Source organism: Ursus americanus, chromosome 23 (assembly GCF_024610735.1).
Source record: "Ursus americanus isolate L20-20 chromosome 23, mUrsAme1.1.p, whole genome shotgun sequence".
NCBI lineage: Eukaryota > Metazoa > Chordata > Mammalia > Carnivora > Ursidae > Ursus > Ursus americanus.
Window position 1 is genome coordinate 3,474,515 of NC_142149.1, and position 24,811 is coordinate 3,499,325.

General features: G+C 51.5%; 1 protein-coding gene and 1 non-coding gene across 5 annotated transcripts in view; both read left to right on the plus strand.

The window, feature by feature from the left end:
* CYTH1 (cytohesin 1) overlaps positions 1 to 24,811 on the plus strand; it is a 77,341-nt gene that overhangs the window by 41,105 nt on the left and 11,425 nt on the right. For 3 of the 4 annotated variants that reach the window (XM_045814601.2, XM_087854038.1, XM_045814602.2), the window contains exons 2-9: positions 15,631 to 15,713; positions 17,038 to 17,102; positions 18,712 to 18,778; positions 19,084 to 19,202; positions 19,491 to 19,571; positions 20,657 to 20,769; positions 21,570 to 21,718; positions 22,132 to 22,244. In XM_045814601.2, coding sequence (XP_045670557.1) covers positions 15,631 to 15,713; positions 17,038 to 17,102; positions 18,712 to 18,778; positions 19,084 to 19,202; positions 19,491 to 19,571; positions 20,657 to 20,769; positions 21,570 to 21,718; positions 22,132 to 22,244 — 790 coding nt within the window. Of the gene's footprint in view, positions 1 to 15,630; positions 15,714 to 17,037; positions 17,103 to 18,711; positions 18,779 to 19,083; positions 19,203 to 19,490; positions 19,572 to 20,656; positions 20,770 to 21,569; positions 21,719 to 22,131; positions 22,245 to 24,811 lie in introns of those variants that run through there. The other variant, XM_045814600.2, reaches the window with a different exon arrangement.
* Positions 23,598 to 23,701, plus strand: LOC123803266 (U6 spliceosomal RNA). The gene has a single exon (XR_006782802.1). It is a non-coding gene; the product is annotated as a U6 spliceosomal RNA (small nuclear RNA).

A 24,811-nucleotide genomic window follows, 5' to 3' on the forward strand; every position in this document is an offset into this window, starting at 1 on the left:
GCTTTTCTGCATCTCCTTTCTTTCTGGTGTCAGGAGTTCAGGGTGCTGATGCGTAGACTTCAGGCGGAGTCCCCCGTCTAAACCACGGCCGAATGGCATAGTTACAGCAGGCGCTAAGAAGGCCTTAGAACGGGATCCCAGTGTGCTCTTTCCACAAAAGAGATGTTTAGGCATCAGTCTGAGCAAATATTTTGGGGTAAATGGCTGGTGGCATTTCCATATTTTCTCCGAATAGAAACATCAGTGTAAAATGGTGCCTTAAGGACACCTGGGCTGCTCAGTTGGTAAAGCGTCTGCCTTCAGCTGAGGTCATGATCCCAGGGTCCCGGGATTGAGTCCCGAGTTGGGCTCCTTGCTCAGTGGGGGAGCCTGCTTCTCCCTCTTCCCCTCCCCTCCGCTCGTGCTCTCTCTCTCTCTCATTCTGACTAAAAAATAAAATCTTAAAAACAAACAAACAAACAAGCAAAATGTTGCCTTAGATGTGGACCCCGCCATGCAGAAAGGCAGACCATGAGCCGTCCCCGCCCCTCGTCCCTGAGGAGGGGCCGCGTCCAGCCTCAGGTGTGCCCCTCGCAGAGTCTGTGTGTGCACCTGCTGTTCCATGGTTGCCCGTCGCGCCGAGTATGTCTTCGAGAATTTCCTAGATGATCACTCACAGATCAGCTCCTTCTTTCTTGTGACCACATGGTGTTTAAGTAGTTCTTAACTTTGGCAGTTTCCGGAGGATGTCGGTTGGGTCAATTCTTAAATGGAAGTTCTGAATGGAAAGGTAAGTGGCTTTTGAGCTTTGGTGTGGCAGAAAGGTGGTGCCGGGTTACACGCCCCTGGCCGCCCGTGTGCCCCCATGCCCTCGTCAGGGTCCCCCGACTGCTGGAGAGCAGTATGGTCTTCGTGTTCTCATTGGCACGTTTTGCATACTTGCCATCCTGGCTCTTTACCTTCAGCGGCTCGGGCTTCACTCTCCACTCAGAAGCTTTTCATTTTGGGGAGCCTGGGTGGCTCAGTCATCAAGCGTCTGCCTTCGGCTGGGGGCGTGATCCCACGGTCCTGGGATCAAGCCCCGCATCGGGCTCCCTGTTGGGGAGCCTGCGTCTTCCTCTCCCACTCCCCCTGCTTGTGTTCCCTCTCTTGCTGGCTGTCTCTGTCTCTCTTAAATAAATAAAATCTAAAAAAAAAAAAAAAAGCTTTTCATTTTAACGCAGGAAACACGGTCTCCAAGACCATGACCACAGTCCTCCATGCTTTATTCTAGACTTTGATGGTTTCTTTCTCTACATTAAAATCTGTGGTTCAGCTAGAATTTATGTTGATATAAATAAGGTAGGCCTTCAGCTTCGTCTTCCCCCAAGTGGCTGGCTGGCTTATCGCCCCACCACCGTGGGCTGAAAATCCCACTTTTCTTTATATTTATGTGTTTTTTCTTCCTGAGACCGTGTGAGCTGAGGCACTGCCAGGTGGGTCAGCGTCTCTCGAGTGTCCCCCGTGCTGTCTCCTGTCACCAAGCCTCGTGCATCTGTCTCCAGGGTGACTCCCGTATGTCACCTCGTTTCTCCTTCATACTTCTCTGGACTATTATATGAACTGTTTCGTAAGGACTTTATTATTACTTTATTTGTATCATTTCTGTGAAAATCTTGTTGGTGATGTAAGTAGTATTTTTAGGACCTGGGACATACACACTGAGGAGAGACCTCTCCCTGCTGGGGTCTTCCCGCCTCTGCTCAGGTCTCACCTGTGTTCTTGGTGATTCTCTTCTGCCCGGTGTGAGAGGTGGGCCCTGCCACATGCTGGCTCTGGGGGTTTGGGGATAGAAGGGAATTTGTCCCGAGAAACCAATCACATCATACCCCCAGGATAACAGCCAAGAGGTGAGGATCTGTTTGTACTGGAGGGAGGCCACCAGAAACCTCCCTGGTGTCAGGAATTCACAGCCAAACCCACCAGCCCCTCATGGATCACATCACCTCCCAAGCTCATTTTGGAGAGGGAGGAGTGCCACCTGGGGTCTTGAAGGGGCACTGAGCTTTGTCCACCTCCTGCTGCCGCCTCACCCCTGTCCTCCCTGCAGCGCTGCTCCTGGCTCAGCCGCGCCCCCTGCAAAGGGCAGGAGGCGGAGAACCTCGAGAGCAGCCTCTCAGAACAGAATGCATACGGCCCTGGGCCTGCGCGGGCCCTAGGAGGGGGCTCCCATCCCCGCGGCTGGGCCCTCTGTGCCTGCCCCAGCTTCGCCCTGCCCGTGAGCGGCTTCCAGGACCTGCCGGGATGCAGAAGCTGGGCGCCCAGGCTGGTGCCTCCAGCCCCTTCTCAGCTTCTCGCAGACTTCAGAAAACCTTCTCTGGACCCCGGGCAGCTCCGATAAGGGTCCGCGTCTGGTTCCGAGAGCCAGGAATGGAGTGTCAGGAATGGGGGACAACTGTTCAAGTTCTGTGCCTCAGTTGCCAGGTGACAAGAAGGGGGAGATTGAGAACCAGGCTCTCTGCCCGTTGTGCATGCTGGTGCGTGGGGCCTCTGCCCAGGTCAGCTGGGGCTTGGCAGTGCCCCTGCCTAGGATTAGCACATTTGGGCCCTTGATGAATTGAAAGATCGGAATTTATCTCCACCTCAGAAGTTGTGGATCAAATAGAGTAAGTGCTGCAGACTCCCCCTGCACACTTGGGGGAGGGTCCCCGGGGCTGGTTTCGTGTGCCCCAGGCCTCACCGGAGAGAGGAGGGCAGGACGTGAGCTCTGCACAAGGGCGCTCTCGTGCCAGCTTGATGGTTGGAGCTGGGAGCCACTGGGAGGGGCAGGATCCAGAGGTCGTCTTGTCAGAGTCAGAGGACACAGTGTGGCTCCAGCTTCTCCTCACCTTTCCAGAGTGTCCTCCCCTCTCCCCCATGCGACTGTCACTCTCCCCAGCCTGGAGTGCCCTCTCCTTCGTGGCTCCAACCTTCAGAGCAGGCTCCAGCCTCAGCTCCTTTGTGGAGCCTTCTGGCACGTGGCCGCCATGTTCACAGCACCTGTTGCCAGTGCCCTTGCACGGACCTGCCTGATTCTTTTTCCTTCAGAATAGTAACATGTAAGCTCTTTGGGGGCTGAAACCCTGTTTTACCATCTGTATCTTCTACAGTAACTAATAGGGTGCCTTGTTTATGGGTCGTACACTTTTTTTTTTTTTTTAAGATTGTTGAATTAACAGTCTGAGAAAACCATTTTGAAAACTTTTGTTTTCCCTCTTGGTGGATTTCCTGAGATGACTAGGTCGCCTGTGAGCGGTCTTTGTCTTTGATCACTGTGATTTCATGAGCTTGACTATGGGGCTGTTTATTTTAGCATCTGTCGTCTTTATACAGGAGGAGGGCCACGCGGCAGACTTTCTGTTGGTAGCTTTTCCCTCTAACTTCTTGTCTGCTCATGTCTTGGGTCGTATTGTCTGTGCTAAGAATTGACTGTTATGGGCTTTGCTTGCAGCCGCCTGTGGCCTGGATTCAAGCTGAACCTTTCCCAGGTTCCCCCACGGCAGGTGAAGCCGTGCTGTGGATCCTCTGATTGCCCCGTCGTTGTGGGTGTGCTGAAGTGAGGCACAGTGAGCCGCGTGCGTGCTGACCGAGTCTTGCACGGGCGGTGAGAGGTCGGCACTCACCTGCGGGGATCTGTAAATCCCTGCTGTGTGTGTACTTGCATAAAACCCAGTAATGTTGCCTCAAAATGGGGGACATAGCCCTGGTTAGACACTTGGGGTAAGAGATGTGAGGGACAGACCCTGGTAGGACAGCGCATGGCCGGCTGGTGAACCCCGCGAGCAGACACACGGAGGCGGTGCGGCTTGAGGTGTTTAGGTGAGAGTCCGCACGCGTAAGCTGAGGGGGGAGCCTGGCCGCTCCGGCGCCGAGTCTCCCTGTGAGCGGGGGCTCTTGAATGCTGCGGGTGAGCCCCTAAACACGAGAAGGAAACGAAGAGGGGCTGGGAGTGAGCTCCCTCCCCCGGCGGGCAGGCGTGTGTCAGGTGGGGACTCGCAGTCTGCACCTCTGTTGAAAGCTGGTTTCCTTTTGCATCTAAAGACAAGAATTCATACATAATTTTGCGGTTTATTTCTCATAGACGTGCTATGATTCTTATGGACGAGAACTGCCATTTTGACACAAAAATAAAATGGTTTACATTATGGCGGTTTCTTCAGAGACGTAGGCCGGGCCACAGCCATGGGCCAGGCTACAGAGTTGGGCTCTTTAGGTCAGGTCTGGTGAGCCTGTCCTGGTGACCAGGAATCCCCAGGGCATGGAACCCACGTTAGTATGGTGAGGGGTGGGGTGGGGCCGGGCCTGCAGGGGTGCCTCCTCTCAGCAGCTTCCTAAGGACCAAAGACTGGAAGTCGGGAGGGCGTGGGGAGTCCTCGTTTTCTCCTGTGTTGTTGATCTGGGGCGTGGTTTTTAAGCAGGGCGGTTTGGCCTTCCAGGGGACATTGGCAGCGTCTAGAGACGCTTTTGGTTCTCACCTCTGGAGGTGAGGTGGTGGGGGCGCCCTGGCGTGCAGGGGGGGCAGCTCCACATCCTGTGTTGCCCAGGACCCGCCCGTGACGGAGAGTGACCCCGCAGAAGGTCAGCGGTGCTGAGGTCAGAGAGCCCTGATCTGGTGTCGTGGCTTCTCTTCTCTTTGTCCTTTGCTTGTTTGGCACTTGTTTTTAAAAACCTGACGTCTCTTCCCTTACTAGTCAAAGGCAGCTGCCTCGTGTCATCTCGTGTTCTGGTCTAACATGGAATCCATGTCCTGGGGCCTGGGGGTCCAAGTCTGATGTCCCCGAGATCAACCTGCCGAGCTCCTCCTAACCGGAATGTACCGGAATGTACCGGAATGTGATGTTGCCACCTCCGGGGACCGAGTGGGAGGCCAGCCCTCTGCTAGAAAGGCCAGAGCACATCTGTGTGGAGACCCTGGGCCTGGGCCCAGAGCACAGGGGCAGTCTGGTCAGCATCACTGCCTGCTCCTGGGGTGCAGAGCAAGAGGAGGGGGCGGCCAAGTGCTGAGTGTGATGGGACAGCCTCCCCTCCGTGGGTCGGCCCTGTCGTTTATCCACTCAGTAGCGCGAGGGCATCTAAAGGAGGGGTTAATAACATCCTCCCAGTGAAGCAGCCATCAGCCTTCTGCTTCTAGGGGGTAGAGAAAAGCAAGTGCAGCCTGCAAGCGAGTGGTGCACCCCTCCCCCAGGAGGCCGCGTGGGGGGTAGTAGGAGGGGCCGGCTGTAATTGCATTCATGGAAATACGCCTGCGAGGAGCTGAGCTGAGCGGCACACACGCCAAGTGTCAGCCGGGCGGCAGCTCCGCGCGGCCATCTCTGTCCCCGCCAGCCTTTCCCACCAGGATCGGCTCCCTGTCCACCCTCGGTTTCCACTTGGCTTTTGTTTCCTCGCGGCCTCCTCTGGCCTGGCTGTGCCGGCACACATGCTGTGCCTGCTGCATCCCTCCGGCCACCTGGGGCTGTGGGAGCGCCCGGGAGCCTGGGACGGTGGGGTCGCGGGGCCGGCTCACCATGGCCTCTGAAGCGGAGAGCTGCCAGCTGCCCAGGCTTTGACGGCGGCTGCCGGGACGCTGGGGCTGCAGGAGAGGGGACTCGCCTTGGGTAAGAGGCCGGTGGATGGCGCGGAGCTCGTCCTGCGGAGCGGCATGCGGACTGTGCGGCTCTCGCTCCATTATGCTTTGCTGCCAGCCTCTCCACCCAGCAGCAAGCTGACGCGTGCCGCCGCTGTCTCTCTGCATGACTGCCTTGTGGTTTTGCATTCTGCTCTCTCCTCCTAGGGTTTTTCCACTGGCTTCTTGGGGTAGATGTTCAAATACTCAGTGTGGTTTCTTCTGGACCTGAGGTTCAGGAACAAGCTGATCACCCATTTTGGTGGCGCTGCTTCGGCGAGGTGAGAAATAGGACATCAGGAAGCAGAGGGACAGATGCAGGGCAGTCCTCTCCCCTCTGGACCCACCCGTGAGTTTCTGTTTGACTCTGAGTACTTTGGAACCATTCCTGGGTATGGGTAGCCCTCTTTTCAGCAGTTTGCCCAGAAAAGGAGTTGGAATTGCACATTTCATTTGATCCTAGGGGTCTACTCCAGCAATTAGAAGGACCGAGAATGTTTTAGTGTGCCAAAAAATGAAGAGTTTTATGAAGAGCTGGCATACAATTAGGGTTTAGGAACAGGTGAAGCGAGAGAGAACTGATTTCTTAAAACCCCCACCAAGCCCCTGTTCTGGACTTAAAGGGGTGTGGCCACACAGCTGTGCGGGGGTGGGGGGGGTGACTGCAGCTGGCACGGGGCATTCCTGGAGCCCCTTCCCTCAGGAAGAAGGGGGGCAAGCTCAGATGAGTTGGTCTGTCTGGGGGGTGGGGAATTCCCAGGCTTTCCCCGAGACCTGAGCACTCTGCATCTGTGTCGAGGAGGCCAGCGCGAGAAGCTGGTTCTCCCCTGTTGGGCTGGTTCCAGCTCTGCTTTCCGTTCCTGTGATCCTCTCAAAAACAGCTTTGCAGACAGAGATTGGAAGTCTGAACACCAGAAAGAATCCTGCTGCAAAACTCCAGCTGGATCAGATCTTATCATTGCCAGGCTTTACAAAAGGTGGAGAGGGATTTTGAACAATTGTTTCCTAGTTTTTACCTTTTACTGAAAGCAGATGTTAACTTTGTTTTTCTAAACCAAACTTTTAGGATACAATTTTATGACTTTGTCCCTTTTACTACCTTGAAAGTTGACCTCATTTCCCCTTGGTTGGCTGGTTACTGCTGGAGTTCTAGGATTCATTAGATAAAATGTGTCAGTTCCCTTCCGTGTTTAAGGTAAGATGATAGAATACTTCGTGTTTTCTAAGACAGTTTATGGGGCTGTTTGGGTTTGTTTGTTTTTTTTTTAATGAAGCTTTTATTTTTAAGTAATCTCTATACCCAACGTGGGGGTCAAACTCACAACCCTGAGATCGTGAGTCACGCGCTCCACCGTCGAAGCCAGCTGGGCGCCGGTGGGGCTGTTTAAACATGTCCTCTCATTTGAGAAGGGCCGTGATGATGACAGGCCCAGTGCGGTTGGGGCAGGGTGAGGTGGTGGCTGGCCCAAGGTCCCAGAACTACTTAGCGAGGAAAGCCCCCAGCAGGTGTCCCCTCCCACCCCAACCCCAGGTAGCGTCTCCTCTGGACTAAGGAGGCTTGAGTCATTCGGGCAGTGGTTAGATGAGCCAGAGCCAAGACTGAGGTGGGAACAGTTTTTCTTAAAGATGCAGAAAATGGTAACAAAATCATTAATTGTCCTTCCTCCTAAGGAGGAGACTGGGTGGCTTCTGTGTGGAAAGAATTTAAACTGGAAGAGTAATGTTCGCATTGGCAGTTTGCTAGAAGGAGCCTCTGGCCTCTCTGTGTTGACTATCAGTTATGTGAGCCATGGGCTAATTTCACTCTTTCTGGCCCACGTTGTGTATGCAAATTCCTTTAAAATCTAGGCGAGGCCGCCTGGGGGGCTCAGTCGGTTGAGCGTCCCACTCTTGGTTTCGGCTCTGGTCGTGACATCAGGGTCATGAGATCAAGCCCTGCACTCAGCACGGAGTCTGTTTGAGACTCTCTCTCCCTCTGCTGCTCCTCCCACTCTCTCTCCCCCTCTCTTTCTAAAAATAAATCTTTTAAAAAGTAAAATGTCCTAGGCCATAAACTGGTGGTGAGACTTCATAAGTCAGTCGGGAGAGAGGAGTACCGTAAGCAGAAATCAGGAAGTCAGGATACTTCCATTAACTATTTGTATGTTTATTTTTAATTATGGTAAAGTACATGCAAAATAAAATTTATCGTTCTAAGCGTACGGTTCAGGAGCGTTACGGATACTCACAGTGTTGTGCAACCAGTCTTCAGAAGTTTCCATCTTGTAGAACGGAAACTCCATCCCCAGTCAGCACCACCTCCCCAGCTCCCAGCCCCCGGCCCCTGGCAGCCTCCATCCTGCTCTCTCTCTGTCGCTCTGGGGACCTCACGGAAGTGGAACCTTCCAGCATGTGGCCTTTATGACTGGCTGATTTCACGGAGCATGCTGTCCTCAAGGTTCATCCGTGTTGTAGCAGGGTTCAGGATTTCCTCCCTTCTTGAGGTGGACTAGTACTGTGTTCAGTTTAGAAAGGATTGCCATGGTTTTGACTTAGTAGGAAGGAAAAGACACTAGTTTTCTAAAGTTGGCAGACTTTCTATACGAAATGCCTATATGGTCATAGGCACTGTTGGCTCCAGGGTGCCACCACGTTCCGGGCTTTGGTTCTGTCCGTGTGTACTGTCAGTCTTCTCTCCCTTGCCCTCTGGTTGTGCCAGCTGTCCTGAGGCCCGTCTCTAAATTTGAGGCTTTTGGCTTGCCTGGGTGGCTCAGTCGTTAAGCGTCTGCCTTCGGCCCAGGGCGTGATCCCAGGGTCCTGGGATTGAACCCCGCATCGGGCTCCCTGCTCCGCTGGGAGCCTGCTTCTCCCTCTCCCACTCCCCCTGCTTGTGTTCTCTGTCTCGCTGGCTGTCTCTCTCTCTGTCAAATAAATAAAATCTTTTTAAAAATAAATAAATAAAAAATAAATTTGAGGTTTTCATTGCAATATCCGAGTCATTATAGCTGTTTGTTTTCCGTGTCCTGTGTTGCCCTTTACCTGAGAGATTCTGTGCGTGTTGGTTGCGTTCTTATCCCTGTCATAAAGATCTGACCCCAGGTAGTCCGATGTCAGCTTGGAATTGAGAGTTTTGTGAAAGTTTGCTAAATGTTGGTCTCCAACGCCTGAGTTCTTTCTAGCCTCTTGAATCTTTCTCATTGTAAGTCACTGGGATTTCCTGGGAGACCAGATGACTCACCCCCATAGGGTAGGGCATCGTGAGGCATCTAACTGGTAGGCTCTGCACACGTACGAGTTTGATAAACGCAGGCCCTTTGACCTTTAAGTCTCTGGAGGGGAAAGAAACCACCTTCACTCCCATGGACAGTTCCCCAGATTTGCACTCTTGAACCCACAAGCTGTTTGTAAATAGCTGTGTTCTCTCTAGAGTTGGTAGCAGTTTCTAGAGAGGGTATAAGAAAGCATGGTACTTCACTACTGCTGCCCCTGTTTTAGCTGGGGCTTACAGTTAGGCGTCTGAAGCTGTGTGTTTTCAGTGTCGTAAAACATATAGGGCTGTGAAGGGTTTGGCCTTGCTTGTTCTAGGGGGTAGCTGTGGTATCGGTGCTCCGGAAGGCCGGGACAGTGTCTTGGCACACTGATGCCCTCCCTGGCCTGGGTGGGAACTTGGACTAGGGTGTTCTCTCCTGTTTACCTTCTCCACACTTGGGGGAAAGGAAGGACCTTTCTAGATTCTTGGCCTCACTTCTTAAAACATTTCCCTGCTGTGCTGGTTTAAATTTGGACCCCTCTTATCCACTGAGAAGCAGGGGCTATATATAAGAAGGGCGACGGTTGATGATTATGGTTGGAAAAACAAGGCAAGTGGTGTGTTTTAGAGCTAGGCAGAAGGACTTGGTATGCTGGATGACCTCTGGGAGTGGTGTCTCTGTCCTAAAGCACGTCTTTAACACTCCTGGGGATGTAGGACGGAGTGGTCCGTTGTGGCAGGCGGCTGCCTGTGCTCCTGCTGGGCAGAAACTGCTCTCAGAAGAGCTGCTTTTTCGATTGAACTTGATGGCAGATCGCTGGGCACCTGCTCCTGGCTGCTGAGGGGGGAGTGGGGCGGGGGGGGGGCAGCAGCTGAGCGGGAGCGTGATTGCCGCCATGTGCTTGTTTATGGGAGCTGTCCCTTTAAGACAGTCCTCCTTTGTATGTGCTGGATGGAGCACATTTCAGCTCTGGGGTTCTGCCGACTGGTAAAATCTGCAGAGCGACATTTAAATAAAGAAAGAAATGGAAGCTTCCCTTGTGTGGCTTTTCTGTTCACATATGAGCACAATGGTCCCTTGTTGAACGCACTTTAATCCCCTTCATTGAATTGGAACCCCACGAAGGACTGGGGAGGGCTCATCCTGGACTGGCCCCCTTGCTGGAAGGGGGACACCTTGTAAATTAACCTTTGCAGAAGTGAATTCCCGAGGCCTCTAGACCCCCAGGCGCTCTGCTCCCCATCTTTTGTGCTCGGGCTGCTGCCTCTCTGGTTGCCATTCTTTTCAAGAGAAGGGGGCTTAGCCGCCTTCCTGGCACAGAAGCGTGGCTGCAGCACGTGGCAGTCGGGGGAGGGAGGAGTTGTTTGTTTCTCTGCCATCTGGCCCATCAGCCGATCTTTCACAGTTTAACCCTCATGGCTTCGAGGGAAAGCCACGGCACTGATACGTGCCCTTCCTGGGGCCCAGGCTGCTTTTCCAGGCACACGGGGTGCGGCGTGCGTGCAGCTGTGCCTTCGCTTCCTGCCCCTGCCGTGGCCTGCCCTGTCCTGGGGGTCGCTCACCCCTCTCCCTCTCCAGCCATGGTTTTCATTCCTTTTGCTGTGAAGTGAAGTGAAGCATTTTCTCCATGGCCTTTACTTTCCTCCTGGGCAGTGTGCGAGTGAGGGCTTGAAGTGAGGAGGTGACGTGACCTTGTTGAGTTTAAGTGCGGGAGCTATGTGTGTTAGGGTGCTGGAGTTTTCCTGGTCTCAGGGAAGAATTCCACTAGAAGGATGAGACAGAAACCTGCCCTTCTTTAAAAGAAGTTCCCAGATGACTTGCTGAGCCCTAAGGCAGGCAGCGCCGTGATCTAAGGTGGCCAATTGTGGAATGCAGCCGGGTTTAGAGATCCTGTGGTTAATGTCAGGAGACAGCCTCAAAGCACACGTGAAGACATGTCTTGTTTATTCTCACTGCAAAGTAGCCAGACGCTGCTTCCTTCTGACCACCGGGACGTAGAAGGCCTGTCTTTTCTAGGAACCATAGAGAAACATTTTTATTTTTAATTTTTAAAAAAAATTTTTTATTTTTTAAGATTTTACTTTTTTATTTGACAGAGAGAGAGAGTACAAGCAGGGGGAGCAGCAGGCAGAGGGAGGGGGAGACGCAGGCTCCCCGCTGAGCAGGGAGCCTGATGCGGGACTGGATCCCAGGACCCTGGGATCATGACCTGAGCCGAAGGCAGACGCTTCACTGACTGAGCCACTCAAGCACCCCTACTTTTCATTTTAAAAATGCAGTAGTATCAGGGTACCTGGATGGCTCAGGTCATGATCCTGGGGTCCTGAGATCTCTGCTCAGTGGGGAGCCTGCTTCTCCCTCTCCCTCTCCCCGTCCCCACCTCAAGCTCTCTTGTGCGCTCCTCTTTCGAATAAATAAATAAAATCTTTTTAAAAACGCGGTAGTACCTGCATGTATTTTTTAAAGCAAGTACTCAGGAGCTCATAAGACCCACTCCCCAGAAGCAGCTGCTAGTAAGTAACTTTTCCTGGCTTTTATCTTCTGGTAGGTGCTGCCAGGTGCATGTTAATATTCTCATCCAGCTGATGATTTTATCAAAGTCAGAGATGGTCTCTTGACCTCTTCCACTTCACATCATTCTCTTCACTCTCCTGCTGTCCATTTTTGATGGTGTATCAGTTTTTGATCCCTTTGTTTTCGCTTTTGAAACTTCCATGCACATATTTACAACTCCGTTTGTTGATCTTTGACCTCTGTCCCTGTTTTTGTAAGCAGGTGCCATGGGGGCCCCCTTGTCTTTCCGTTTGCTCCCTCGCTCTGGCCTTCGCCAGTGATAGCGCATGATTGAGATTAGCCTGCGTGCCGTGTCTGCAGGCTGACGCTACAAGTTGACCGGCCGTGCACAGCGCCACCACAGGGTGTGCTTGCTGCTCAGCCGAGCCCTCGTGCGCTCTGTCTCTCGGGCGCTGTTCCCAGCCCTGGGGTCCAGTGGACTCTGCTTTCTCGCCTCCCCTGAGCGCTGCCGGCCGTGGCTGGCTCATGAGCCCCTTCGTTGTTGCTGTTTCCAGTGATCCTTCTTGTTCTGTTGAGAGGAGGCTCATGGTGCCTCCGCATATCATAAATACTTCTCAGTTGTCTTCCCGTTCCTTCTCTGGGCTGAGCTGCTTCCTGTCCGCACACGACAGCCTGTGTGTTCTCCTCGAGCTCTCGAGGCTTCTCCTCCCCGTCCTTGTGCGCTCGTCTTCCTCCTCCTGAAGGAGCGCGGAAGATACACTTCAAGGCCTCCCGTGTCTGAAACGATTGTTTTGTCCTCCACATTGACTGAGAATTCATTCTAGGGTCAAAGTCATTTTTATTTAGACCCTCGAAAGCCCCTCTCCCGTCTCCCAGTGTCCACTGTTACACCAGCCGCCTCCTCGCTCTTCCTGCTCACGGAGGTTTTAGAATCATCGGAATCCTCCAGCTTCTGAATGTTTACAGTGACTGCTTCCCTGGGGGAGTCCGTTTCTGCTTCTGTCTTCAAGTCTTTTTGCTCTTTATCCTGCATGTGCCTCCCTTTATCTTTTAACCTCTTTTTGATGGGGGGAGGCTAGGGGACAAAAATAGGTTTAATTTCCAGGAGTGTATTAACTGTCCCTTTTTCAGAGTTTTCTGTTCTTTTGAAGTTTTCTTTTGTTCCGCTCCAGGGTGGGTTTTCTGTTCCCTGCCTTGCTGGTTCTCATTTGGGCTGTAGGCTCCGCCATCTCTGTGGCTGTAAGAAACACAGCGGCTGGAAGGCGAATGGGAGCTCCGTGTGTGAGGTGGGCCTCATGTGCAGCGAGGCTCTGCTTTCGTCTGGCTGGGCACGAGGTGCCTTTGCCGGAGGGCAGTTCCAGGTCTCCCGGCTCAGCTGCTCTCTCGGTGGTTTTGCTCGGCCTGTGCTGTGTCAGGCACTGTGCCGGGCTCTGCAGACACGGCCGTGACAGGCACCCGAGGCCCCCGCGCCCGCCGCGTTTGCCTCCCAGAGGGAGGAGCTGGCACTCTGCTCTCTGTCCCAGAGGTTTGTTGAAATCTCTTCTGCCGGTGGCTCCTCTCCTTGTACCTTTTGATATTGTAGGTTTATAGCTCTTGAAACATTCCTTTACTGTTTCTAAAATAACATCTTGGGAGGTAGGGGACCGGCAGCACGTTCTAAATTCGTAATAGAGAAGCTAGACTGTGGCCTCCTAGAAGAACGGTCATGGGTGAGTGCTGACCCGGACTGGGTGGGTGCTGGGGTTCTCAAAAGAAAGCAACCACAGATTTTCCAATCCGGAATGAGAAACACTGGTTTCTTGGGGCGCACAGCAAGTCTTGAGATGTAAATTTTCTACATGCTGCGTCTGTTTTTCATCAGCCTCATTCCAAGGGCCTTACTCTTGCCTCCGCTTGGGTAGGGACGCGTTGATCTGATTAAGCCGTCTCTGTGGCTTCAAAATCACAGCCTGATTATTCTCCCCCATGGAACAGCTATTAAAAATGAACTATTGGCTCAAATTTTCAAAACCATGTTATGTTAGAATGAATATTGTCTTCTAGAACCTCAGGAAATTATTTCTTAAAGGGATCTTCTAGTCTTCATGGACTAGAAAAGCTTCTGCTCTGTGAAATGCAGAAAACCTAGAAGAAACTCCTGCGAGTGTGCTGTCCTTGAGAATGGAGTGTGCGTCAGTGGAGTCTGTGCTGTTTCTCAGAGTGGTGTTCCCTCTAACCGGAGCGGACTTGTCACCGGTCCAGCTCTCGGGCAGCACTGGCGAGCGTTCCCTCGGAGTTCCCAGGCACACGGCGAGGCCACTCTGGGAAGGTGACCTGGGCTGGATTTCCGTCGTCCACCGGAACCCTCCAGCCTCTGACATTGGTGCTTCCTGCTGTAGGCTCAGTGCATCAGTTAGGCTGTGACATCACAGCCACTGTGAAGAAAACAAGAGTAAAATGATAGAAAATGTCAGTGACTGTCACACGAAGAAGGTACATCTTTGGTACTGTTGTGAATGGAGAAGATCGAGTCATGATAGCAATTGCATTTTTTAGTGTGTCTTGGGGAAGTTTAAAAGACGCTTTTCTAGAGAAGGGTCGGAGAACGCTGGGTAAAAAAAAAAAAGAAAAAAAGAAAGGTTAGGGGCTCCTGGGTGGCTCAGTTGGTTGAGCATTCAAGTCTTGGTCTCTGTTCAGGTCTTGATCTCAGGGTTGTGGGTTCAAGCCTCGCTTTGGGCTCCATGCCGGATGTGCAGCTTACTTAAAAAAAAAAAAAAAAAGCCAGCTTATCTAATGGAGGTAATTTACCTGTGCTCTAGACATCATTTTTGTCTGTTGTTTCTGCCCTCTTTTGTTGTCTTCCATGATTTTTATGAAATACTTGGGGAAAGGAGCTGGTCTCTGAATGCACTAAAGTCTCAGTGTCACAGAAAGAGAGTTGTGGGTCCTGTGCTTTCGAGCAGAGCCGTTGTTCGAGCTCCGTGCTGTCCCGTACACATGTAGTCTGAGCCACAAAAATGCAGCATTACGTTCTTGTAGCCCAAGTGGCATCAATTAAAATAGTGTATTTTATTTATCAAGTAATGAGCTCAATGTGTAACAATATAAAATACTACTAAGGGGATATTTTACCTTTTCGTGTAAAGTCCGGTGTGTGTTTTATACATGCAGTCCACCTCGAACTGGTCTAGTCGCGTTTCAGGTGCTTAGTAGCCCTACCTGTGGCCCGTGGCCACCATGTCACACGGTGCGGTTCTAACTCACACAGGCGCCTGCCGCATCTAGAAACATCCATGCGCTGCCCCTTTCGTCAGGCCGCACGGGTGCCTTTTGCTTCTGCCCTGAGGAGACAGGAGCCAACAGCGTGCAGCTCCAGCGAAGCCCCAGGCGGGCTTCGAGGCCCTTTCTCCGGTGGACTCGGCCCGTACAGCAGCCCGATGAGCGCGTGATGGCTGAGACACGGCGCCCCTACTGGGTGTGTGGCGGGTTGGAGCCAGGGTGTGAGCCCAGGGTTTCCCGACACGAGTGCCTGTGTTCCCCTCTGACCGCGTGGCTTTCCGCAGCACGTTCCGGAGGGTCCCTTGAGGGGGCTGCTGTCCCAATGCCCTGTTCTTACAGGTGAGGAAGTGCAGCCTCGGGGCGGGGGGGGAGTGTCTCGTGGTGAGAACCGTGAGCGGGAATTCAGTGACTCTGTTCTCGGGATGAGAGCTCATGAAAACCTGCTCAGTCAGAAGCATGTGAAGCAGAGAGCAAAGTCTCCATAACCCCGTCCTCAGAGTCAAGCACTCAGTTGGGGTATATCCTTCTAGAATTTTTTTCTCTGTGTCTAGTCTGTCCCTTCCCCCCTCCAGAAATGGCACAGAAGTGTTCATGTTGTTTTGCGGGTACCACCCCTCCCCACTTCAGGGTGTCGCGGAAGTGGTTCCGGGTCGTGGGGGGTGTCCCATGAAGGGGCTGAGGCCTCCAGAGACGGGCTCACCGGGAGCCTGGAGTGTCCCCGCTGTCAGGGCTAAAGATGGGCTCGGCTGACAGTCCCCTTTTATCCCCGGCCAACCTCATCTGACCTCAGGCTGCCTTTTCTCTCTTGTTTCCATGGCAAGTGCTCCTTCAGCCAGCTTTTCTCTGTGAGCAGGGTGCTTTCTTCCTCTGGTGAAGCTGAGGGAAAATGGGAGCCAGAGCTGTCCCCGTTTCCAAAATGGGCTTCTGGTTTCTTCCGTGGCGTCCTTGTCCTTTTGTGGTCTCCGGAGTCTATTTATTTTTGGTGAGATAAAGTTTTCTTAGTAACATATTCCTCCTTTCTTGTAGTTCCCAGTGACCTGACTGCAGAGGAGCGTCAGGAACTGGAGAACATCCGGCGGAGAAAGCAGGAGCTGCTGGCTGACATTCAGGTAGGAGGTCACAGCGGTGACGCGTGCGGTGTGACAGGTGTCCTTTACAAAGAGTCATTTCATGACATCTTCTGAGTTGACCCCACCCCAGCTCTGAGCAAAGTGTAGTTACTGACAATAACCTTGGTTTCACCAGTGAGAAGAGGGAAGCTTAGGTTAGGTGGTTTGCGAAGCCCTCACCCAGCTGGTCAGTTGTCAGAACTAGGTGACCGCGGCCCCCCGACTCCCAAGCGGGTTTCTCACTGCCGAGTGGGGCATGGGTGAGGGCTCAGGCGCTTGGAACATGGACTTTGGGTTAAGCTAGACCCACGTCCCGTCCTGGCTCTACCTCTTCCCTGAGGACCAATCTCAGATAAAAGGATCCTTTGAACTTCAGCTTCTTCAGCTGTAAGATAAGAATGAAAACACCTGTTGATAGGCTGCTGTCAGGGTTAAAGGAGGCCCTGTTCCCTACGAGATGCTTTACCAGCGAGCGGTTTCATCTGTGTTTCTAAGATCCTTTGCGTAACTGCAAAGCGGTGTAGGACATAAGTCATAGAAGCCATTGGTTGGATTATTTTAGCCCTTGGGGCAGCAGGTGTTATTCTTGTAGAATGCTTTGTAAAACATTTGGGAGTTTGGGGGTGGGGAGGGAGTGGGCCTGCCCTGGAACCCCAAAGCTGCAGTGTGGGAAGACGTGCTCTGGTGTCGGCTTCAGTTTAATTTGATCATTTGCACTAATTCTTTGATTCCTGTTTCACTGGTAAATGCTAGGAAATCTCAGCAGTTTTTCACTAGAAGCCCCTTTCACCTTGACTGTCCCTTCGGAGGGTCTGCCATACCCATGAGAGGGGCAGGGAAGAGGCAGGAGCTTGGGTTGGACGTTCCCGTTGCCTGCCGCTGGGCGGCAGTGTTGGCCCAGCCCAAGCGCCGCGGGCCTGGCTGGCTGGGCGTGTGGGTCCTTCATCCTGTCTTCAAGCTTAGCAGGCTGCAGAGATGCTCTGACCAACTAATCAAGGCAGCCACCTTTCGGTGGAAAAATACCTATTTTATGCAGTGTGTACAACTATAAGCTGCTTCTCTAGACTGTGACCTCCTTGAGGTCGGGAGTTGTCTTTTCCAGCAGTGTGTTCCCTGGAACGTTACTGTCTGGGAGGAGCTCAATAAATATTTGTCGAAAAGAAGAATTTTCCAAATGTTAAAGATTTTTTTTTCTGGTTTGTCTTATTTTATTTCATTTTGGTTTATTTTGCCTTGTGTTTGGAGGGAGTTACGTGAGCTGTTAGAGGGGCTCCTCCCACTTGCATCGGCTCCTCCTGGTAACTCTGGACTGTCTGTTTTGTAGAGGCTCAAGGATGAGATAGCAGAGGTAGCTAATGAGATTGAAAACCTCGGGTCCACAGAAGAAAGGTGAGTCCGTCCAGTTGGCCACTGGGTGTTATGGCTGCAGCCTTCCCGAGCATCCGGCCTGCACTTGCGGCCTGTGTACTAAGGGAGCACTTTCTGTCCTCGGTCCCTAGCAAGCACACGCGTCTCCCTGTTTTCTGTCCTCCCCCCTGCAGTGCAGGGGCTCCGACAGGTGAGGGCCTTTCGCATGGTTGCAGACATTGAACCAGAGACCTCTGAAGGCCCCCAAAGCCTGAAACAGCCCTTAAATGACTGTGTGAACTGGTGTTTCTTCCCTCTGCTGTTCACTGTGCTTGCATTTTAGAGTTTGTGCTTTTCCTTTGTGTCAAGGAAAAGCTTAATGCTGCCCGCACCGTTTCCGAAGGCTGGAGCGCCCAGCTGTGTCCGAGTGCCTACGCTTGGAGGCAGAGTGTGGACGTGGGCCTTATAGTGCAACGTGACGAGGACTGTTTGCAGGTTGACGGCATGAAGCGTCAGCGAGCTCCAGAGTTTAGTTTTGAATGGGGTTCCCAGACCGTTTTCTAAGTACTTAATACACTAACTGGGCTGTTTCTAACGCACTACATGTCTGTATTTTTCTAAGCCTAAGTCCCCTGTCTGGCTTCCTAAAACCATTTGAGTTTGTTATTTTAAGTGGGTGTGGGCAGTGCCATTAGAGATTAGTAACGCTCGCGGTCTACCGAAATGGCCGGCTCATCACTTCCAGGCTCTGATTGTCAGGTTGGGATTACAGCTTTCTTAACTTTACATTTAAAAAAACTGTAGCTTTTAAGCAGTGGATATATTGGAGTTTATCAAAATTTAAAACTTCTGGTCTTAAAGATACTATGAAAAGAAACAGGTAGGTAAACCACAGCCAAGGAGAAACATTTGCAATAAATAGTGTATCTGGAAAAGGACTAGTATCCAGAATATATACGTAAAGAACACATGCAAGTCAGTGATGAGAAGACGGCCCAGAACTAAGAGTGGGCCTGGGTCCCTGGTGTTGGCGAGCCGGCGTGGCCACTGGAAACCGGTGTGGTACCTTCTCGTCGGGGGCCCCACGCGCCTGTGCCGTGGCCACTAGTGGAGCGCCCAGGCGTTCATTCGCGGGAGATGGAAGCATGCCCAGGGGAAGGCCTGTGCAGCCGCGCTACGATGCTCTCGCTTCGCACGGCCCCACCTGCGGGCCGCTGGCAAGCCGGCCGGCCGCACGGGACAGGCGGGCTGAGCTAACAGGCTGTTGGCTCCTGCAGCACACTCTCGCCGGGTGGTAGAAATGTTCTAAACCTGGTTATGGTGACAGTTGCACAGCTTCGTAAGCTTACTAAAATCGTTCAGATGAACAATTAAGATGAGTATATTGTGTGATAGATACATGATACCTTAATCAAGTTTTTAAAAAATCATGTTAAAAGAAAAAGCACTGGGATAGAAAGAACAAATGGACATGGGGCTGGGGTCAGGATTTCAGCTGACCTTCCACACATAGTCCTAAGTATGCCACACTCTCCTGATCGTGCTTTCAAAACTCCCCACGAGTCAGTGGGTGCAAGTGGGAATGACATTAGTCTTTCACAGCTTTCCGACTGCCTGGAGTGCTAACGTGGCTGTGGTGGTTGTTTTACAGGAAAAACATGCAGAGGAACAAACAGGTAGCCATGGGCAGGAAAAAATTTAACATGGACCCTAAAAAGGTGAGCAAGAGGGTGCCGCCGGAGCCCTCGGGCTCTAAGATGGGGTCGCTGTGGTGCTCAGCTGGGGCCCGGTGCTGTCCGTCACAGCTTCCGGCCCTTCTGTAGCGCACACGTCCCGTCGTCATGTCCTCAGCCCTGGCTCCTCAGCTGGGACTCCTCCGACCCTTCGTGTCCATTGCCGAGTCTTATTAGATACTTCCCGTGTGTCCAGAGCACCCACACCCACATCCTTCCTCTGCCCTTTCCCCTCCTCTCTAGAGGTTTCCAGTGTGGAGTGTGATTGGTGTCATTGTTGTCTCTTCCAGGGGATCCAGTTCTTAATAGAGAATGACCTGCTGAAGAATACTTGTGAAGACATCGCCCAGTTCTTGTACAAAGGGGAAGGCCTCAACAAAACCGCTATTGGTGACTACCTGGGGGAGAGGTGAGGGCTTGGGAGACGCTGGCGGCAGAGGGGTTGGTCAGGAGTTCCAGCACGCTCCCAGTCCCTGAAGAGAGCTCTGTCCTGAGGCAGCTGAGTTCTGGGGAAGAGTGGCTGGTGTGAGGGAGGCGTGGGGACAGAGGGACACGGGCTTCTTCCTTGCTGTGTGTGGAGCTGGCGGGCCTGCAGGACTCCACGTGGGAAGTGCCTGGCTCGGGCTGGACGGCTTGGATTCTCAGGCTCAGCATCTGACTTCTGCTCCCCACCCCCATCTTCTGTTTTTCCTCCTAGAGACGAGTTTAATATCCAGGTTCTTCACGCATTTGTGGAGTTACATGAGTTCACTGACCTTAACCTTGTCCAGGCGCTACGGTGAGTGCGTTTGGGGAGGGCGCCCTGGTAGGTGGGAGAGGCAGGTCTCTGATGCCGTGTCTGTCCTGTGTGGCGTTTTGGTGAAAGGATGTTTTGGGGGCTCTGTTGAACATCCTAAAGAACCTGTGACCAAGAGAACGAAATGACAACACACCCCAAAGACACATTTTGCAAAACTCTTCCTCATGTCTTTCATTTGGGCAATTTCATTAAGAAATTGGTGAATGTTTAAATTTTGAAAGGTTTTCTAATTTTCTGTGTAGAAGACCCTTTAACCCCCTGCCCTAGAATAGGAGGTCAGTAGCTGTTCACTTCGTCTTAGAAGGAGAGTAAATTTTCCTTTTTTATTAAATCTTTTGTTAAAGATTTATTTATTTGAGAGAGCGCGCACATGCACACGCCTATGAGGTGGGGGAGGGGCTGAGGGAGAGGGAACGAGAATCCCAAGCAGACTCCGCGCTGAGTGTGGAGCCCTGCGTGGGGCTCCATCTTCTGGCACATGAGCGAAACCCAAGATTCCCGGCCATCCAGGTGCCCCCGTTTTTTACCGAATCCTTTGAGACACTGCCCTTCGGTGCCCTCGCCGCCAGAGGCGTCAGCAGCATCGGCTTTCGTGTTGCTGTTTGGAGAGGTAAAGGTAATGCACAATGAGACCTGTTGGCCGGGGGTCTCTCTGACTTAAAGGGATCAATGGTGAATGGTCTGATAGAAGATCTTCTCTTTTTCCGCCACCTCATCTTGTTTTCCAGAGATGGGAGCTCATTAACCTGAGCATGATTTCTAGTTCAGTCTTGTGTGTTCATCTGAGGAGGAGAACCATTTTCTTATACAGAAAAATCTTAATTTTTCACGTTTTCTTAAGTACTTTACCTTTGTCTAAGAGAACAGTGATGTAGAACTGTAAGTTTGCACCTGCTCGGAGCTGCGGGAGCAGAAGCCCCATGCCAGTGGGTCCCCTTTTGCCCTTTCGTATTAACACCTATGGGAAGTGTAGCACCCGTTCCTGGAGAAGTGAGTGGTGTCCCCGAGCCCCGGCCCACTAACACTCCTGTCCTCAGCACTCGTCACCTGTCCTCACCACTCAGGCAGTTCCTGTGGAGCTTCCGGCTACCGGGAGAGGCCCAGAAGATTGACCGGATGATGGAGGCGTTTGCGCAGCGCTACTGCCAGTGCAATAATGGGGTGTTCCAGTCCACAGGTAGGGCAGCCGTGGGCCCCACTGATGGCCAGCATTTCACACGAGAGTCTTTCTTGGCACTAGATGGTTTCCAAAACGGCAGGACCTAGGTTCACGCCCAGAACATTGATTTAAATGGTAGCTGTAATGGTGAAAAGTTGGGAATGATCCAGAAGCCCAGGGAGTAGGGATAAGGGGGTGGGAGTGCAAGCCGTAGTAGCTGAGAGGTAGGCAACGTGCACCTGTTAAAAATCATGTCCTCCATGTCTGTGGCTCACTTATTTTATTACTGGAAGTTTGGTAAGTACGGCGTAGGAGGTGCAGTCGACAATATTGTTACCAATATATATTTTTTTAATGTTTAAAAAGAGGCTTTATTGACATGGGGAAAATGCTAGTAAGGTCAGCAAAATAGGATTTCAAAGCTATGTATCTGTTTTGATCGCAGTTTTGTTAAGAATTTGCATCTGTGAGCTACGTTCGTGATGTGCTGCACTAGGCACATTCGTGTAAGAAAGCAAACTAAGTTGTTACCAGGTGGTGGGATTATGGGTATTTTGTATTTTCTTTTCTATACATTGTGTTGTTTCTCAGATTGTTGCAATCTGAGAAACAATCAGCCTGAGGTCTTGAATACTTGGTGTGCTGCTTTGTGCCTTGCTCTTTCTGGTTCCCGGCAGATAGCTCTCGTTTAGAGGGCGTCCAGACGTGTGGGTTTGTCTCCTTGTTTTGAGAGCGTGGCTTTTAGACTTGATTCCATCAGACGTTTCTTGGTCCTTCTGGTGGGATGTTTCTCATCCTCTTTCTGCTTTTCTCCTTAGACACGTGTTATGTCCTCTCGTTTGCCATCATTATGTTGAACACCAGCCTACACAACCCCAATGTCAAAGATAAGCCCACTGTGGAGAGGTTCATCGCCATGAACCGCGGCATCAACGATGGGGGAGACCTGCCCGAGGAGCTGCTCCGGGTGAGCGCGCCCTAACCCAGGAGACGGTGAACTCGGGACCGGGGGTGGGGGGAGACATATGCTCCGCCAAGTGGCTGCTCGTAAAATTCATTTCACTGTGTGAATTCCATTAAGAAACTGGTAGTGAGGCCAGGCGAGGGAACTAGGAGGGGGAGTGGTTTAAAGTGGGAAACGGAGAGCGTGAGTGCAAGTCAGGCTGCTTTCTTTTCTTTCTTCGTCATCCATTAGGCACCTTATTTACTTCGTCCCTGCGAGCTGCCTCAAGGCAGAACTGGTCGTGTTCTTGTGTTCTCGGTGCCTGACAAATGCATGGCACTTATATAACCGATGCTTATTGAATAAATGAAGAGAAAGGGGGAGGGAGAAGAGATATTTCTAGAACCAGAGACATGCAATGTCATCTTTTATCCCAGAATCTGTATGAGAGCATAAAAAACGAACCCTTTAAAATCCCAGAGGACGATGGGAATGACCTCACTCACACTTTCTTCAATCCAGACCGCGAAGGCTGGCTATTGAAACTCGGTAAGTAATGCACTCTGGGTTAGGGCTCCTGGCGCAGAAACTGAGAAAGAGAGGATGCGTGCGTGCACTCGCACGTCCGTGCGCTGTGGGAGACTGGGGGTTGGTTACAGGAGGCGCTGCGGAGAGACTTTGGTATGAGCTCCTGGTGTTCTAACGAGATCCACCTCCAGAAAGGAAGTGAATACACAGTCAGCGCCCCAGGGGTATAGAGATCCTGTTGGGCACGGATTCACTCTGCATAATATTGCTCCCGTGGGTTTGCGCTCCACATTTTTACCCTGGAATTGATTGGCCAGGTTTTGTTTCAAGGCAGTTCCCGGAGAACCTGGTCCTTTTCCTTTCTCCGCTCTCTTCGTCCCCGGGAGGGTGGCCAGCCGCGTCCATCTCTCTACTTCCCATCACACAGATTTGTATCTGGTGCTCCCGCCTCCCCCACCCTAGTGCATCATCACTTCCTTCTGCATCTGGCTCCCCACAGGCAGCATGCATGGCAAACCTGAGCCCTTGGCTGCAACGCGACCCACAGCGCTCTTACTCATTCTCGGGCAGTGGTTCCCCACCCCACCTCCCCAACCTCCTTTCCAGTCCAGATCAGCCACTTTAATGATTTTGTTCATTCAGAAAAATTTTTTTTAAAAAATTCCTCTTCCCTCGGCCAAATGTGAGCTTATGTTGCTGAGATTTGTGGTCATGCCTAGAGGTGGTAGAGTAACCAAGAGGAAAAGTCGGGTTTTCATGACATTTGTGCCCACATTACGATTGTTTCATTAATTGTTCCCGAACACAGAGAGAGCCCCTGGACATAACCAGCACTTTTCTGACCCTGAGAGGATACGTTCCTCTGTTTTCTTCAGCCTTGCCCTTCTGATGCACAGTTTCCCTCATCACCAGGAGGTCCTCGTTAGAATGGTCCCCCTCTACCATTTTGGCTGCTAGTCCTGGTGAAATTAGAAGTCATTCCTCTCTTGGTGATGACCGACGCCTCTGGAAAGTGCTAAAATGGAGTCTTTAAATTTCTGACGAGTTCAGGTAGCAGTAGGATTTATATGTCCTTTTAAGAGCATGTCCCAAGTCCTTGTGTCGCTTAGTTCATAAATTCTCCTTAGAGCACCACTTCCCCAATCAGAGTTTTGACTTACCTCTTGAGTTGGTCAATACTTCTCTGGTATTTCAGCCAGCAGAATCCTTGAAGTGAAGGTTCTAAAATCGCTAACCCCAGAGACGGCCATCCTGCCCTGCACCTTTCCTGCCAAGTGGATCGAGCTGAAAGGAAAACCCACTGGAAATTTTAAAAGTACATCCGAGTTTGGATTTACTTCCCCTCCAGTGAAATTTGTTTAAATGCTAATGCTGAGTGTTAGCTTTGACAGCCCAGATGCTAAAATTAGAACAGTGCAGAGATTATCTTGGCTCTTGTACCAGGATGACATGTAAATTCATGAGGCATCCCATGTTTTTAAGAGGAAAAAAAAATGAACAAAATGTGGGATTTGTTTTTAGGTCATTGCATTACCTTTTCTAAAGCTCCTCCAAACCCCTAACCTTCCTACTGTGTTTTCATCGTAGCCACTTAGGGTCACCCGTGTGTACTGCGTGCTGCAGGAGGCAGGCTTCGGGCCGGCTGCAGTTGTGTGTGTATGTCCGTGTGTGCGTACAGCCGTAAGAATGTGTGTTCTTGTGTGCACACACATGTACATATGTATTCATGGGAATATGTGTGTGCATTCTTACACACACCTTAAAAAGTGACAGCCCTCTGCAGAAAGACCTTAAATTTCCCCCCAAATTTTCCTCTCTTAGCTCCGGATTCTGGACAGACTAATAAACATTAGCTTTGTGAGCACGGATCTGCGGCATCTTTGGGGCCAGGCGTTCGGTAGTGCTGCAGAGCCCACCTTCACCGGGTGGTGTGGCAGGTGAAACAGGCTCCCCCATTCACCTGCCAGACAGTGGCGTTCGCCCCACTGCTGACTTTATGTTTGGCTTCCCCAGGGCACATGTGAATGACTGATACATTGCACTTTAAGATTAAGGAGTTTGGTTTAATTTCTTTGTTTTAATTTTCTTTTCTCCCTCATTTGTATGTTTCCATGATTTTGGCTCTCCTTTTCCTTGCCCCAAACTCCAGGAGGTATGTAATCCCCCCCAACCTGCTCGCTCGCTCTGCCAAGGCCCCTGTACTCGCTGCAGCGTTTTCTTAGTTTGTTATTTTTGGTTATTTTGTTTTTTAATTGCTGGTGGTAGTGTTACTGCTGCTTCTAACTTACTGTACAGTCCCTAGGGAACTGGTCAGGATCAGGGGCTCATATCTTCCCTTTTAGGACTAGTGCATAGTGAATCAGACAGCTAGCACCAGGCCGTGGAGTAATTTAAACTCCACTGAATGCGGTAATGCAAGAAAACATGCTAAGAGTGGGTTTATGAAAGCGGAGAAAGTATTCACTGAATTTTCTTTTGGAAAGATTGGCCAGGCATATTCTCTATGTGTTGCATTCAAATTGACCACACGTGTGAATTACAGTAATTTCTGAAGAGGAGGAAGAGAAGGAAGGTTTGACTTCCCAGCGT